Source organism: Leiobunum rupestre, chromosome 9, assembly GCF_980474605.1.
Source record: "Leiobunum rupestre chromosome 9, qqLeiRupe1.1.hap1, whole genome shotgun sequence".
NCBI classification, from domain to species: domain Eukaryota; kingdom Metazoa; phylum Arthropoda; class Arachnida; order Opiliones; family Sclerosomatidae; genus Leiobunum; species Leiobunum rupestre.
Window position 1 is genome coordinate 28000024 of NC_143392.1, and position 18310 is coordinate 28018333.

General features: G+C 37.3%; 1 protein-coding gene across 2 annotated transcripts in view; it reads right to left on the minus strand.

Moving 5' to 3' along the window:
• p130CAS (Serine_rich_CAS and FAT-like_CAS_C domain-containing protein p130CAS) overlaps nucleotides 1-18310 on the minus strand; it is an 84085-nt gene that overhangs the window by 13424 nt on the left and 52351 nt on the right. For both annotated transcript variants that reach the window (XM_090159353.1, XM_090159354.1), the window contains one exon: nucleotides 15771-16166. In XM_090159353.1, coding sequence (XP_090015479.1) covers nucleotides 15771-16166 — 396 coding nt within the window. The remainder of the gene's footprint in view (nucleotides 1-15770; nucleotides 16167-18310) is intronic.

Below are 18310 nucleotides of genomic sequence, written 5' to 3' on the forward strand. Positions count from 1 at the left end.
CCCTGACTTTTTAGGCCCATATTTAAATTAACTGACTTTTCCCTGACTTCTTAGGCCCATATTTAAATTCACTGACCTTTTAGGCACATATAAATTCCCTGACTTTTCTCAGACTTTTTAGGCCCATATTTAAATTCACTGACTTTAAAGGCCCATATTTAAATTCCCTGACTTTTCCCTCACTTTTTAGGCACATTAAAATTACCTGACTTTTCCGGCATATATTTAAATTCCCTGACCTTTTAGGCATTTATTTAAATTCCCTGACTTTTCCCTGATTTCCCTGACGTGTGGAAGCCCTGTCTTATGAAAAAAGTATTCCACCCAACTGTCTCGTATACCTACGCAGGCTCACGTTGATTTTCTAATACTATTTCATCGATGAAATATGGTTTACCAATAGGTAAATATCAATAGGGAGCTAACAGTTCTACGTCACACGACGTCACCCATGCTTTTTCCTATTGAAAAAAAATTCTACCCAACATGGCGGCTACAGCCAAAGCTACGTAATGTTAGTTCCCTATGCAAGGTGTAATAGAGCCGGTAAGTTTTTAGCGAGAAATTCGCGGCAAACGGAAACTTCTCGCGTAAAAGAAATATTATTAACTTCTGATATAATTAACGGTTAAATATGTGAAAAGAATTTTCACGGTAATAACCTAGGAAATAAATCATTTTTTAAAAACACACTGAAGGAATGAAGTGTAAAGTAAAATATTTACTTTAATCGGAATGAAATATTGAGCCCCGGGGGTTTGAATTCTTCGGCGATTGAGTTTTAAAGAAGGTAATCGTGACTCTTGGTCTGATAATTCGCGGGCGCCTTTTTCTCGGTTGGCCGATCACCAACCCCAACCTCTCTTTTTAACAACGAAATTACCATCACCCAACTAACTAGCTTCGAGGAGCATCCAAACGCGTCTCGCCTGATTATTATGACGGTAATTAAGCGGCGCGGCTATTGACACCCGACGGGACCAAATCGATTTTTTACGCCTATTAACACTCTCCTATCTGGAAGGCATCGATCAAAATCTCAAGCTGAATGGGAAACATCGGCACGCATTGTCGTGGCTCACTTTACACCGAAAAAAACGGCTGGGTTTCCTTTCGATTCTTCAGAGTCGGCTGTCGGCTGAGGGCTGTCTTAAGGAGTAAGTGGCAAATTATTCGTTACCGCCTCCATTTGTTTATTAAACGAAGCGCATTTGTTTAAAATATCCAAATACAAAGTTTCGTTGTTAATTAGAAGTAATTAGTAGAACGCCAAAATAATTTGAATTTTAGCGTGGTGATTGACGTCATTGACCACACGTTATTTCTCACTGGCCGCTAAGCTTGGATACGAAATGTAGATGCTACTCATTCCGTGTCCGAAACCGAAAAATCTCCTGTAAAACCATGAGATTCTACTACTGAATTTGGTACGCGGGTGCTTAAATGGTTTTAAAAACACGTGCACACGCTTATTCTGGAGAGCAGCAGGCTAAATTGGAATCGCCATATCTACCAAGAATGATCTTGGAACCGGGTTCGTACAAAATTTCAGGAATTAAATTCCCTGACCTTTCCAGGTTTTCCCTGACAAATTTCCAAATTTTCCCTGACCATTTTTGTAGAATAAATGAATGGTTTGAGGTAAAACCTTTAAAAATATTAATTACGTATTTTTAATACATCTTTCAAAAATTTATTTGCCTGATTTTTTTTGGGGTCATTTTAAAATTACCTTACTTTTCTTAGACCATTTTCAAATTTTCCTTGACTTTTCCCTGACCTTTTGGAATTATTTTCAAATTCCCTGACCTTTTGGAATCATTTTAAAATTCCCTGACCTTTTGGAATATTTTTCAAATTCCCTGACCTTTTCCAGGTTGTGTAGGAAACCTGTTGGTAGGATAGTGGGAACTATGTAATCTACCTGAATAAAATCTTAGTCAATGACGTCACAAACTAGGCGTGGTAAAATTATCGTTCATAATAACAGCCGCAGCGGGGTGCTACACGCAAATTTAATTTTAATATTAAATAAACTTAACGGCGGTATTTCATCAAGTGAGTTACATTTTCGGAAAGCCCATGACCAAATGAACAAGAAAAATACGAAGTAGTTAAGTTTCTATTCTGAAAATTTATTTGCAACTTACTCTTTAAAATTCTATTTTGGAATTCATCTTGTAAATACGAGTAACGAGGGTAAGTACATTTGTTCGAATTTCAATCGTCCGAACGGTGGAACAAATGTTCGAATTTCATTCGTCCGAATCGGTAGCATCACTTGTCCGAATTCTAAATTAGTATTTCTCGATATAGTAAGTGGGATTTGCGTTGAATGTTGTGGATATTTTAGGTTAGGTTAGGTTAGTTCACGTTAATGTTACTATTTTACAATATTAAAAAAAAAAAAAAACAACCAATTCCTAATGTTAAAAAAAAACTATTATAATAAATGAAATTCGCCAGTAAAGTTAACATAAATTGAACGACTAAATCACCAACAAAAGTTGTGATAAATATTTCGCGCAAATGAAATGAGTTTTCGGACATACGATCCTGTTTTCCGGCCTTCGGACAAATGGTCATTCGGACATTTGTACCACCGTTCGGACGAATGAAATTCGAACAAATGTACCCAAATCGAGTAACGTCGTGATGGACGTCTAAGTAGCCAACATATCGTTGGTAATGAAAGAGTTTATTTCTAGGCGTACTTGGGTTTAAAACGGAAGTAACTAAGCGGAAGTACTTAAGGCAAATCCCTCGGGTAGTTCCGCTTAGAGTGGAAGGCGACGACACGCGTTAACACACCCTTCTGAATCACGGGTCCGCGCCTATTATTGATTGAGAGCGTTTGCATAGTTGATGATGGGCTCGTTCGCCGCTATAATATCACGATGCGCCGACCAACAACGAGCTAAGATTGCGCAAAGTTCAAAAGGGTTCCAACATTTGGAAAATTTAATTTGATGGGGCCCGCTCACCCGAATGTATACCTCTAATTGTACAGTTCAATAGGAGGTAATGGAAATGTATCAACAGTGATACCACTCAAAACGTACGGGATTGTGATTCTAAAGGTGATTTTGGAAATTATAAGTTTGACAATTTAAAATGTGATTTTCGTGCTAATAGTTCTTTTTATAAAATAACCTTGACCATCTTGTTGAAATGTTGCCTCCCCGCTTCAGCTGTGGATCCGTTTTCGCTATGATTTTTTAGATTTTAAAATATGATTTTCGCTATGATTTCCGTTATTTTATGATTTTTGAGATTTTCAAGTATGATTTTCGTGCTGATTTCCGTTATTTTATGATTTTTGAGATTTTCAAGTATGATTCACGTGTTGATTTCCGTTATTTTTTATGAGTCAACCCAATACATTTATAAATGTTATTTTAATTATGAGAACTAAATTTTAAAGGCGAACTCAATTTGCCAATTTTGTTTTCAGTTATTAAATATTTGTTTCTTACAAGTTGTATCACTTTTCAAAACCAATCAAATTAATAGACAATTCTAAAACTCGGATAGAAAAAAACCGCGAGTCAAAGAGCAAACAGAGACCACCTACTCTAAGTGGAGACGATGAGGAAGGGGGGGGGGGTGCGACGCTGGGTTACCAGTACCAGCAAAGTCAATATTTAGTCTGACAGATTAGATTTCGATTTCGTTCGGCACCTACCGTCGGAGGGATGCCTTAGTTAACAATACCGTGATAAACGAGTAGCGGGGTACGAGCTACACGCGATACTTACGAGTAAAGTTAGCCCGCGCTTCCAGCTACCAGGGAAGGTAACTTCGTTAAAAACTATCGACGGGGGCATTAACGGGGATGAGCCCCGGGAGCGGACGAATTTTCTGGCAGTGGAGAAGAGATAGGAAGTCGTCGCCATGGCAACGGCGTCGGGTTCCCCGGCAACACGTTAGCGACCCCCGCGATAACCCCCGACGGGGTAAAACCAGCCGACATTTTTATTACGTCGGATACAGTATCAGCCTATGGGTGGTTGCCATAAAAATCCAAAATACGCGCCTATACGTGAGTCATCGTAATTCGTTTCTTATTGATTTTGTATTACAGCGAACACGCGCTTTATCGGATTTGTACGAATCCAACTACAACCCACCCTCTCCATAATCCATTGATGCAAAGCTTGATTTTAAGCTAATTATAAAAGTACAAGGAGAATCCGTGGGCTATTTGTTTTACCGTTAAGGGTTTTTTTTTATTATGAGATGATTAAATTTAGGAGGGGAATGTCCCCTTTTTTAAAAGGGAAGTTAAATACCAGTGGGATATCTGGAGAAGCTCAAGCCTGAACTTGTGTTTTAAAATAAAGTTTTCATCTGTTTTATAATTAAAAGGAGGAGGCATTTACAGAATTAAAGATTAAAAATATTTTTTAAATGTTTTACTCAATAGATCTTAAAAGAAATTGATTTGAAAATCTTCATCGGTTCATTGTGTAAATTGGCGCGTGCTTGCTCGGAAGGGATAATCTTATTGGCTAAGACAAATGCGGATAAATATTGCTAAGCCCACGTGATTCTATTTTATTATCAGAATAAATAATTACACGTGCGACGAAAAAATGGGCGATATCATCGAGATTCACGCGTTTTTAATTTAAAAACCCTTCCTTTTGACGGTTTTTATTTTGGAGCGAATAATTTCTTTTGGCGTCTATTAGGATCAGAACTACGTACACACCATAAAAACCTTTCATTAAAACAATTTAAAAAATTAGATTTCCAATCGCTTTAATAGCTCTTTATATAAAATACGAGAGGTCACGTGATTACGTTAGATTCATCGTGCAGTGAAAGTTAGAGAGCGCACGCATATTTTTGCTTTTGTTGAGCTCGCGCGAAAACGCACGAGACCCTCTACACGGAAATATTAGAAAGCGCGCGCTCCAAAAATTCATATACATGTATGCGTATACATTATGTTATAGAAAGAGCTATTGAAAGTAGGGCGGATGATTTCCAATTATCGTGATTAAGAATTAACTTGTATTATCTTATACAGGGTTGCCACAAAATTTTTAGATTCAAATTCCCTGACTATTTACTGTTTTCACTGACCACTTTAAAGAGATTTTCCCTGACTTTTTTTAAGGACAAATTTTTTTTGTTATATATTACTTTTATCAGAAGTTAATAAATTTAAATGGAATTATATTTCAGTAAAAATGTTATTGCAATGTTGAAAAATATTAGCCAAACTTTCAAGGAAATAAATGATAATCGTGGAATTGGTCATAGATCTAGAGTAAAATTACCTTCAAAAAGTGTCAAGAGAATATTGAATTCTCTGCATTTTTACAAATTCTTTTTAGGCACATTTAAATTCCCTGACTTTTCCCTCACTTTTTACAAATTCTTAAAATTCCCGAGTTTTTAGGCCCTTTATCAGATTCCCTGACGTGTGGAAACCCTGTAATACAACTAGCCTTCTCACTTTCGGTTCATAAGCTGCTGGATGCGTATCCCAAGTAGACTATTTGTACTTAGTAAGTTTTTTAATTTCTTCAAATTTGTTTAGGGTTTAGCTTTATTATCCGTTTTCATAATGGACTAATCTACTTATTCGCTAATTTTATCATCCTTTACAATGCAGTCCATAGGTGGTTCCTTTTAACTTATTTGTACTTAAATTTGGACGAAAATCCAGTAGTGTAAAGTGAAAAGGTTAATTAAACCTACAGATGTAAGCAAAATTAAATCAACTCAAAAGGTTTTTATAATATAGGAAATGACTTATAGTGAACCGTCTGACGTTATAACGGCGGATATTAGCATAAAATAGCTATTTATATTCGCCGAAAAATTCCAAACCCGCAACTAATAAAATCCTAACACAATAAGTGGCGTGGCTAGACCTACCCAAAAATAGGCGGCACCGGTAAACTTTATAAGCTATAAGTTAAAATCAAAAGCAAAAATTCCTGCTAAAAGTTCGCACCTAGCGACGGAGATAATTAAATTTCAAACAAAAATCTAGTTTGTTTTATTCAGCGTATAGCAACTTAAGAGAGCAGTCGTTACACCCCGAGTAAGATTCAATTTCAGAGACACCCCCGACTCAATGGATGGGGATGAAGTTTGCCTTCGGGCTACGGTTCAAGTATTTCATATCGCCCCCCTCCTCCTGCGCGGAAACCCCCCTAAAAACAACGCATCATTTATCATGTCAAAATCAGCCTCCGTATGTCTTAGGATGAAAAAAATATATAAAAAATATAATATTGAAGACGGAAAAATATATTAAAAGTAGGATGGGTTCCTGGCTATGAAAACATTGCTTTTAAAGCTGTCCCGAGTATATCGCGAGTTAGACATTTTTGGACTGTACTTTTTTTAATATAAAACGCTCTGTATTTACCGGGGGCCCCTTTTATTAAAGATTAAAAAACGTTTGAACGGTGAGGCCTTAGGCCCCGGGACATGGGCCCCCTACTCGTGAAATTTCGAATTAGTGGCTAAGAAAGTTATTAAATGTTTTGTCCTTGACTGGCAGGTTAAAACTGTAGATAGCTGCAATATCAAGGTTCGAATTAATCAAATATAAGATTTACTTGCTACAGGGCTGCCAGTGAAATCTCTAAAAAATTAGGGATTAAAAGTAATTTTTACAGGGTTGCCACAAAAGTTCGAGATTCAAATTCCCTCACTATACCCTGTTTTCCCTGACATTTTAAGACCAAATTTTTATTTTATATTTGACTTTTATCAGAAGTTAATATATTTTAATGAACTTATATTTCAGTAAAAAGGTTATTGCAATGTTGAAAAAATTAGCCAAACTTTCAAGGAAATAATTGATAATCTTAGAATTTGTCATAGATCTAGAGTAGAAATACCTTCAAAAAGTGCCAAGATAAAATTTATTTCCTGACTTTTTATAAATTCTAAAAATTCCCTGACATTTCCCTGACTTTTTAGGTCCATTCTTAAATTCCCTGACTTTTCCCTGTTTTCCCGGACGTGATTAGGGATAAAAGGAATTTTTAATTAAAAAAATTAAGGATAAAAGGAATTTTTTAAATAAAAAAAATGGGTAAAAGGGGAACATTTTTTATTTAATATTAACCAAAATAAAATAAAATATAATATAATATAATATAATAAATTAATAAATAATAATCAGCTAGGTTAATACCAGATCTTTATTTGGACTGAATTAGATACGTTTAGCCTTCTCTCGAAAACGAGTGTAGATTGTACACACTAAAGCCAAGTCTACACTCCTACCAGTTTACCGTTCACGTTTTTGGGGGGTTGCTTAACCTCTATTATCCCCAAAAAAATATGATTTTATGAAATAAAACACCTTTATTTAAATAATGTATTTAAAACCTTATTTAATTTCGGATTTAACTATTTTCATCGATAAACTAGCCTTAGCTTTGACCATTTTGTAAAATATAAATATATTACGCAGATTTATTGAGAAAATTATTCTTTAAGAAACAAATGGTTTAGGGGAAGTCTGATATTCTAGTGACCTGATGGAAGACCTTTTACAATATCATAAATCTAAACATCAGGTATTCCAGTTCCCTAAGTATACCATATCATAAATCTAACAAACAGACCGATCGAGTTACCTGAAATAAACAGCCTTAAGGGGGAAGAATACAGTAAAAGCCTCTTTTTCGTTCAAGCTGAACGTTTCTGTTTTCACAATTACTTAATTGAATTATATTTTTATTATTAGGCTGAACCTTCCTCTAGTGCTTAAAATAATTTTGATAATTCTAATATTAATAGTATAAGGTCCTAACTATAGGGTAGTTTGGGCGCTTGCCCAACTTGTTTAGCTCCGGGGGTCCGAATTAAAACGTAATAACTTAATTACTTTTAAATTTAAATTTGCCAAAATCATTTTAGTCACTAAACAAGAGGCTGTTCTACCCTTAAATATTACTTTTATAAGTCAAAATACAAAATTAAAAGAGTTCAGCTTGAAATAGCGCGAAAGTAGACAATGGCCACCGTAGTCTTCCGCAGATCAATTTTCAAAATCAATATAGTGATAGTGCCAAAGTTACATAGACTCAATACGGGTGCCCGGCTGTCGGAAAACTTTTACTCAGGGGTTTTGGTAAATTTTTTGACAAATTTATCCCATAAATCGACCGCAATTTTGAAGGGCAAATTTAAACGACCATTTAAACCGCAAAGCCGAAATGACCATCGTCTGTGGTCTTGAACCATTTAAGCGTAGCTCAAAATAACCATTAATGTTGGAAACGGGAGGCTAGTTAAGCATCGAATCAAATTGACCGGAAAATGTGGCCGCATTAAAGCGAGCCATTGCAATAAAATAACGCACCCATAATTACCTCTTTCTGGTATGGCTCATTTCCGATATTCCTACAACGTCATTGCAGTCCGCTTCCATTCCCTAGTGTAACCATTCGGCCCTTAATGAACGCTTACAAAGAACTACGATAAGTCGACAAATACGGATATTACGTCAATTACGCTACTACGTGAAAAATAATACAGCGCCATCCATATGTGACACGGGAAAACGATAAAATGGCCAAAACCAATTTGATAGCGTGTCCAATTCCGAAATTAAAAACCTTCTTCCACGGTGTATCATCCACTTTCCCAGACATACGGACGCGGCTTACCTAATAAAGAGAACGAAGCGGGGAAGAGGGTAGAATCTGTTCCCCGTTATACCAGGTAACGCTACTGCAAACTCCAGTCAAAACATTTACAATATTATTAAACCGACAGATACCCCAACGCGCGCTGCCAATAAAAATACGCTTTTAAACGTCATATTAGTACGCGTAACCAATGGGACTTGGCGGTAATATGGAAGCGTACGTAACTACAAAGTACGATGCTTCAACGACGCGACGGGGAGATTACCCCCGGTCGGTTTAAAAATACTACGTTATGGTTCGATAAGAATAGGTTATTATTACAGAGGGACAAAAAATAAAAATAAGAAAAAACGGAGGAGAGGAGTTTAGGATTTTTGGGGTTCTCGCACGCGGAGAGACGGAAAATAGCCCCCCGACTGAGTATAATAAGAACAAAAGAGGAATTTTTGAAATCGTCCTTTTGACAAGACCCCAAATAAAAGTGGAAAAAAATCTTTCCTCTTCTTACGGCTGCTCCGGGAAGAGCGGTGTATAATTTACCTATCAAATCTTTCCCATAGATTCGCCGTCGGGAAGAGACGGATTTCACTGATATATAAAATCATTTTATCTCTTCTCTCTTTCCAAAGGATCACTAGCTTTCGCTCCAGAACCAATACATAATTTATGAAGGAAGGTATTTTTTCCCGGCTTAGAAGACTATCTTATTTGGTTGAGGGGAAAAACGGAATATAAATATGGAAATTAAATTTTTAAAGCCTTTCGTCGTATTCTTACGACTTTAAAATTTACGATTCAAGAACATCCGAGGTCAACGCATCGTATTTCCCTTAAATAAATTCGCCCAAAAGGACTATCATTTAAAAATTACTCGGGTGTTAAACTAAATAAAAATTTGGTCAATTTAACAGCTAAAAAGAGCCTTTCAACGATATCAATGAGGATTTAAATAAATAAAGTTTTTATTTAATTTTTAAGTAAAGTTATCCGTGTAATTATTTCTACATCAGAGAATTACTAAAGCCGCGTTCAAAGTGCCTTGAGATCGATTCAGAAGCGACATTATGTCGCTTTTGGTAAAAACAGAAGTAAATGAACCGAAGTTATCGAAATAGCGTTCAGAATCGGAGGGCGTTTTCCCTCTGAAAATAATGAGAAAATCGAGTCAAATAAAAGCTAATCCCCGTCTTTTGACGCGATAAATGTACTTGGGAATTGTGGGTATAGCTATTTCTATGTATAAAAAATGGTTTCATAAAAACAAAAGTTTTTTCGAGGTCAAAATTATATTCATAAGGAAAACGCCTCCAACATGGGGCAGGGTTGCCAGAGTTTTTTCACAATCAAATTCCCTGACTTTTTCAGGTTTTCCCTGACCATCTCCGGAGATTTTTCCTGACTTATTTTGTGCCAAGATTTTGCATTTTTTTAACCTATATTTTAGTAAAAGTTTCCTATTTGCCACCGAAATTAAATTCCCTGATATTTCCCTGATTTTTAGACTAATTTTTAAAATTCCCCGACTTTTCCCTGATTTTTATACCCATATTCAAATTCCCTGACTTTTCCAGGAATAGGGACTTGGCAGTGCTACGTCAGTTTTTTTTTTCAATAGTTTTTATCGTGGGGAGAAAAACATGACCACAAGGGGGCCATGGCCAAAGCTACGGAGTGCTAAGTCTCTATTCCAGAGTGATAAATTCGGTTCATTTACTTTTGGTTAAAATAAATGAAATCTTAATCCAGTCAAGTAATAAAATAATTTTTAAAAGATAGATTTCCAGAATATTCTTTTAAATCATTTGTTAAATAATGAGAACTGGTGTAATAGGTGAAATTCCTGAAGCGATAAATTTCAAAGGAAATTGAGTTGGCACAAATACCAGTAGCTATAGAAGGTACGAGTTAAAATGTAGATTACACAACCCAGATTCCTCAGCTTTCCCCGGTTGATAATACCACTGAAGATTCAAAATGTGAAGGAATTTCCATATGAAGGGGGGAAAGGAGGGGGAAATAATAGGAGGCAGCGCCATCTACGGACCATCAGTCGATCAAGGCCGACTTTGATGGTCGGGAAGAAAAAGTACCCACTTATAAAACATCGTCCACCCGCCCTCCGCGTCAACCGCCACCCCGCAAAACGGTCCAGGCTAGACGAAGAGGTAAAGACAGCGCCTTCCAAAGCTTAAGGGAGAGACGACCTAAACCTCGTCATGATGGTAAATTAAGTAAAAAATAGCGTGTTAATAACCAGTCTCCGTGGAATTCTGCCCATAGGCAGAAAGTAGCCACCGACTAAACGTTTTCTCCGTATAAGCGGGATCATCGTGTTTAAAAGAAACAAGACGCGACGTTCTCTTAGAACCGTTACTTTCACTTGGCCTTAATTTAAAATACAGACTAAATAAAACAATGCCATAAGCCGCCTTAAATAGTCATCCTACAAAAGGAGAGAAAACTAGAGGCCAATGAATTATTAAGAATGAGACCTTTTTTTTGCGCCTAACGTCTAAGTATAATTTTTTTAACCATTACTGGCGCTTATATTATTATTATGGAAACGTGCAAAGTTAAATTAGGGGCACGAGGTGGCAATGAGCGAGCCTAATCCGAGAGCGTCATTTCAACCCCTCGTCACGGAAACTCTCCATCACCGGATACTTTTGGCGGCCATCGAAAGGCGAGCATCCAGGCTTTAGCTACGCTATTAGATAAAGCGGGGATACTAAGCCTCGGTTATAATTCCGACGTAATCGCGAGCTAAGGCTGACTTTTAAAAAGACATAGGCCCTCGCGACTCTAATTAGGCAATTAACTCGCGTTAAAATTGTAGGCCGGTGTCGGCCACGATCACGGAGAAGATGAAAAGTAAAGTTATTCGGGTGTCTAAAGGCGAAAGTCGTCGCCGTTAAAACAAAACCACGTAACTTGAGATACGTGGTTTTGTCAAAATTGACATTTAGATTCTACACCCCAATTTACGTATATAACGTTAAAAGGTTGCAATTGGATTTATTTTTTAAATCGAGAAAACATTTAAACGTATCTTTGATACTCACAACTAATTTCGTGCAAAAGCACGTATCTCGCTTATTTTCAGCTCCTATCTCACTTCATAACGCGAAACCACGTATCTCTAAAAATTCCCCTTTAGCAAAATATTTTTAAATTAAAATGCTCATAAATTCAATATTGAAACGAAATTATTTAACTATAAAATTAACTCGCGTGTAAATACCTAACACGCGATTTCACAAGTCCCTGCAAAATTAAAAATCCATTTTTCTCAAAAAAGCCACCGAAAAGATACGTGGTTTTGTTTTAACGGCGACGAAGTGTCTAAAGGCGAAAGTGATTAAAACTTAAATTCCAGCGAAGCGAATCAAAACATCTCTTTCGGCGCGCGAAGGGGAAAGAGTAGCTATGTCCGGAATTAAGATTAACATTATCCGAGGCGCCGAATATTTCTCAAGGCGGCAATGTGGTGGATGTCAATCGGGGAAGGGAATGGAGCATTTTTTACGTATCTCTCAGCCCACCATATTGGAAAAGTTGGAAAGTTATTTGATATAGTTCTTACAAAGAGCAGTTCTCCTTTATACTTTGCTGACAGCTACGTACAAGGAAGCTAAAATGGCATCTGTTGAAATTTGGATTACTCAATAACCAGATACTATAGAGTTACTTAAATTAAATCACGGTTCGTACAACTATTGGTAAACCGGTTTATATCATATTTCCAGGTTTTTCCATTGATTTTTACAGGTCAATATGTTAAAGTAATCGCAATAAAATTTAAGTTTACACTGACCTAGTGTATCATTGCTAACTTAATCTTTTCACGGAGAGGTTTAGGGTTCTACATTTCATGATTAGAACAGATAAATTATGCGACAAAATTTCGATTATTCATAACAATTTCGGTTGACTTTTTATTTATGGATATTATTCGCGGTTATAAAACGATTTAATATGCAACAAAGAAGTTTTTTTTTCGGATAATTTTCGGCTATGGATAAAAAACAAATATTTCTTATTCAAACCCCAAGATCTGTTCATGATGGATATTTAAATGGGTTTCTTTATTGTTATAAAAGTATTGTGTAAAATTGTACTGTTAAGGGAAAACTTTCTGAACCCTCATAAATTTTCCTGATTCTTCCTAAGACTGGGAATTTCCAGGGTTGGCTGATTTAAATCATTGATTTAAATCGCGATTGAAATCAATTTTGATATAGTATTTTTGAAAAAGAAAAACCTTGCCAATTGCTATAATTTAGGTTTAAATTTAATCTTTCTTCTACTTTCCCCCTAATGCTGCATTGGATATACCTGTGGCTCTGGATTCCGCCGAATTTATTTTGTAAAGTACCAAAATAGGTTTAAAAAAATAAAAACTTTTATATGATTATTAGCTTAAATTTAATAAATTAATTATACATATATATAGATTAGTCTTTAAAAATTAAAACATATTTGTTTTAGGTAAAATTATGACAGTAAATTATATTAAAAAGAATCCGATTTAAATAAATAAAATCGATTTATTGGATTTATTTTTAAAAAATCAAAAAATTTCCAACCCCAGGAATTTCCCTGATATTTCCTCGACTTTTCTGTCTCAATCTAATTCCCTGATATCTCAAGGTTTTCCAGGTCTGTGTGAACCCTACTAATGTGTATCTTAAAATAAAAAAGTTGATTGGTCGAACTTATAGTACGTAATTTAATGAGATTGAAGTCCAACAATTTTACCAATATCAATCTAACGATGTTCTACTAAGAAAAATCAGAACTATCCACATGTTGGCATAATGGCACAGTTTATAAATTTCTGGTTGGCTCCCGAATGAAATACGGTTCCAGACTATATCGCCAGTATCGGAGAATAAACCCGACGTCGTTCCCCAATACTAAGAACAAGATGTCATGGACATTTAACTACACACAATCCCCACGATGTATTAAATATATTAAAATATTAAATTTAAATTTGAAAAAATTTACAATCAACTTGTACGCTAACTTAATAAACCCTAGAGAAATTTGATCTAAAATTAATTTTTTGAGTTACCTGTTTTTGGTAATAAGGTAGCGAAACGAGAACACGTTAATTTAAATTAATTTTTAGACAAACCGAATTTTTGGAGTTACCTGGTTTTCGAAATAAGGTAGCGAAACGCAGACGAGTTAGATGGCGCCTGTATCAATTAGCCCGAAATTCAACTATGACAACAGTGTGTACGCGGGTTGTAGGGTCCCGCGAATTAGCCAGAAATCTCACTTAAATTTAAAATTTCTTAATGCAACCGAAAACGTAGTTCAAAAATGATCAATACTAACTAAAAATATAAATTAAGACCGACTTGGTTAAAAATTTAAAAAACTTTGTTGATTTAAAGTCGAATATCACCCAAAAGCCCTAATGGGCAAATGACCAACATGTTGGCCCCCGATCTCCGAAATCCATAGCGGGCTACCGAGGGCATGATATTTCCTTTCGATTGAGATATCCCAGCCCCTTTTAAGCCTAATTCTGGGCGAGTTAGGTGGAATACGGCGGCATCGGCATCGGCTACACTGTACGTGGGCCCAGTAGGTCTCAAAAACCTTAAGGTAAAATAGTGTGTAAAAACCCGAACTGTTCTCGTTTTTGGTCACAATGGCGCAACGCGTAAATTTCGGGGTGGCTCATTTCGCGAATGAAATATGGTTGCGGACAAAAACCTGGCGCTGTTTATATCTTTAATCTAATAGAGGGGCCCTGGTTGAGGGGCGCGAGGGGAGGCCGCGGCAGAAATCAAGACGACTGGGCTCGTAAACTTTGGAGGAACGCGTCAAGTGCACGCGCCCACGTATCGGAGTCCTCCCAGGATGGTTTCTTCTCCAGAAGCCCATCAGCCCGATATATAACAACGCCCCCTTCATCTATCCTATCCATTATATGAGCCCGCTATATTCTCCATTTGAATGAAGTTTTAAGGGGTATCGGATGTACCAGAATATCCGGTCCACTACTCGATACCGCACTTCCTCTTTCGACGGGGGAACTGGTCTTGGCGAGTGATACGGAGCTAAATGGAGTCGTAAAAAAAAGGATACTCTAAAAAGTAAAAGGGGAGAAAAATTACCCTCCAACTTGTCGACTACGTTTAAGGACTTTTTTCTATATGAAATATTAGTTCAGAAAGAGAGCCTTTTTTATATCGCGGGACGTTGGTAATTCCGGGGAAAACTGGTTAACAAGTTTCTTTCGTCTCATCGTGGAATCTCTTCCTGGAGTTGGTCGTAGGCGAGTGCGGTTAAAATGACACTGTCATCAACGCCGGGGATAGGGTAAAAACTGCGTTTTCGGAGTGGACTGGTAAAGCTCCGTTTTCAAATAAGCCGGTCATAAATTGAGATTGATTTTTCGAGAAAGCGGTCGAAATGTTGAAGGGTCGCGAAGTACATTTTTAAAAGGACCCCGGTTGCACCGAGAGGAGGGTGGGCTACGATCAGGGTTGGACATAAGGCCCTACTCTGAGGGGTCGGACACTTGCCATTATTTTGTACGGGATTTCGGGATTTCGTAGAGATTTTGTCGATTTTATCATTACTTTTTGAAGTGATTTTGGGATTTCGATGTTAATTTACCATAGAGAGAGTTAAAAGATTTTGCGATTTTAGACAAAGTGTACGGGATTTTGGTAAATGTCTGACCCCTCGCACTAGTCACGGCATTTGACTAGTAAAATTAATCGAAATCTGGGGACTTACTAGTCAATTTGACTTGTGAAAAATTTACCTAAATATTCATAAATCAATTAATATTGTGTATCATAAATTCATCAATCCCATTTTATTTAAATTTATCATGTAACTTAAGTAATAATAACTATTTTATTTCTGACGGGTAAAGCAAAAGGTTGGCTGTCCTTGTTTTTATACCCCCCTTTTTACCCCCACTAGTCAGGCTGACTACTAAAATAAATTAAGATAGGAGGCTCACTAGTCAGGCTGACTACTAGTGTTGTTAATTTTCCGGAAAAATAAAATGCGGAAAAATGTCCACAATAATTAACCACCAAAAAGTCACCTCTTTTTAACGACTGCTTCATTGTTTTTTTTTAATAAATAAAAAAAGGTTCTAACCTTATTGGGATTAGCGTGCCAGCTTCTCCGCCTGCAATGAGTCGGGGTTCCGGAGTTGCAAGTAGCGTTGGATAAGTTGCCTTCGGAGTTGGTGTTGAAGACGGCGTGCGGCGTCATCGGCGACTGTTGAGAGGCCAAGGATCGACTAGAACCGTTGAGGGCCCCGGTGGACGCTGGCCCGCCAGCGTACCCTAAGCCGGTGTGGTCGTAGACGCCTGGAAGCAGACGAAGACGGTTGCCCGGAGCGATGCCTTGTCGCCCTCGAAGACAACACAGCCACCATCCTTCCAAACCATTGGCGTTCTGTTCCAAGACTGTCAGTAACTCGCCTTTGCGAAAAGCCAACTCATCCTGCGACTCCGCGATGTTGTCGAATAACGCTCGAGACACGCAATTCTGAAAGAAACAAAAATAAGAATTTAAGTTTTCAAATTGTAAAACATTCTTAAAATAACACCAATAATCCACCTTCAATTGCTTCATATCAACGACATTTGTCTGTGGGTTCCCAAAATACCACTTATTCAAATACTGAACATACCGCATCTAAATAACTGAATTGTGGTAAATATTGATAATTTAATATTTTGCGAAATCAATGAAAACATTTATAAACAGTGTAACAACATTAAAATTCCGATAACACTCATTTTCAAGTTTTTAAACATTATTAACAAATTGATGTTACAAAATCAGCGTAACTTCATACTGGGTTATAATCAAATTAATTTTATAAATTTATTATCTACCATATTTCCACTTATTGCATTTCATATCATACCGTTTTTACCATTCTTCACAACAAACATTTACCACCTGTGAAGTGTGAAATCGCACTTGCGAAGAAAACTTTCACGAATTACATTTGAAAACTATATTTTCGTAGCCAGTTTATACGCAACGACTTATTTAAAAGTTCCATGATGATGCAAAGCACCTGACGGTTTCAATGGCCAAAGCGGCAAGCACGAACATAACACGCATCGCGTATTTGGACGGGGAGTGATGTCACCCTATTGTTAGAACAAGATGTTTAAATTGTCGGCGTGTTGTTGTAAGAGAAACCGGGCCTAAATATAAGCGTCTTTTTTAACGGGTTAATAATAATATCACCATCAACGTACAATGGGCGACAAGACAGCGACCAACCTTGTGCCCGATTCGCGTAATTCGAACCTCTCGTTTTCTTTCTATCCGTATCTCACCCGACCGCCGTCCTTAAAGAGTCAAGTCCCCGAGGTCTCGCGTAGACGGACGCCCTGTCTGAAATTAAGCGTCCTCATTATGAGAACTTTTATTAAAGGGTGAAGTTGGGTCCTCGAAAGATGGCGGGGCTGAGCGTCGGAGGTTGAAGAGGATGATGGGGAATCGGGGATACCCCCGAGGCGGTCTCTTCCCGCTCATCTTGAACGAACGGGACAAATTAATCCCCCGCATTATTAATGATTGTTTACCTTAATCCCTTTGTGGTTCCGTCGCCGATCACGAAGGCGCGGTTTTTTAGGGGGAGGGCTTCCTATATTGATAATGAAAACTTCTATTTCCAAACCATCCGTCACTTTTTTTAGAGACACTGTCGTTGAATATTTATGAGCCTCAAATAAAGGTTTTGTTAAGGTTTAATTAGGGTCTATTGATTGGCTTCACCATTTACCCCCCCCCCCCCCCCCCGTCCCCGTCCCTGTCCCTATCGCCTTTGAACTAACTACCAAAGAGGCCAAGGGCGGGAGGTCGCACCTTTCCACTTAATACGCCACTTTCGATTGATATTATGGAGCCATCTAGGGTAGCTTTTAGAAAGCAGATACCAAGAATGTTATTTATATCATGAAGCTATTTAACCCATGAATATTTAACTCTATGAGAAATTACTTTTGTGATAACGCAGGAAATTAATACATTTAGAAGTTGATATGATATGATTTTTCTCAGTCACTCTGGTATTCCTTGGTTTAAATAAAATCTTCTAATTGCATTAATTTATGGCGTTATAACAAAAGTAATTTTTCATTGGTATGACTGCAGGCTATCAAGGACCTGTTTTAAAATATAGTTGACGTAAAATGCTACGGCACCGTCAACAACGGGTTAAATGTATCCCGTCAATAATGTGAACCAGATCGAGTCATTCTAAAATTGGATGTCCGAGGCCTGATTATTCGTGGCCTCGGTAGTCCAGTGCTAGTGGCGTTGGGACGGTAACCCGAAGGTCGTAGGTGATATGGTTTTTCTCAGTCACTCTGGTATGGAACCACACGCAGAGATATTCCTTGGTTTAAATAAAAACTTCTAATTTAACTCTATCATTTAGGCTTAGGTCTCGCATAACTGGAACGCGCCGCGCGTGCAAAACAAATCTTTCGCGTCTTCAGCAGCGCGCGCTTTTGTGTTGTTTTTCTGTTTCACCGATTTCTCACCAGGTGTCGCGGCGGACGCGCGCTTTTCAATTTCCCTAAATTTCTTTATTTTATTAAAAATTAACCACTTCATATTTTTTGATGCGGTTTTCGCCATAAAATTTAGTTTAGGGCTATCTAACT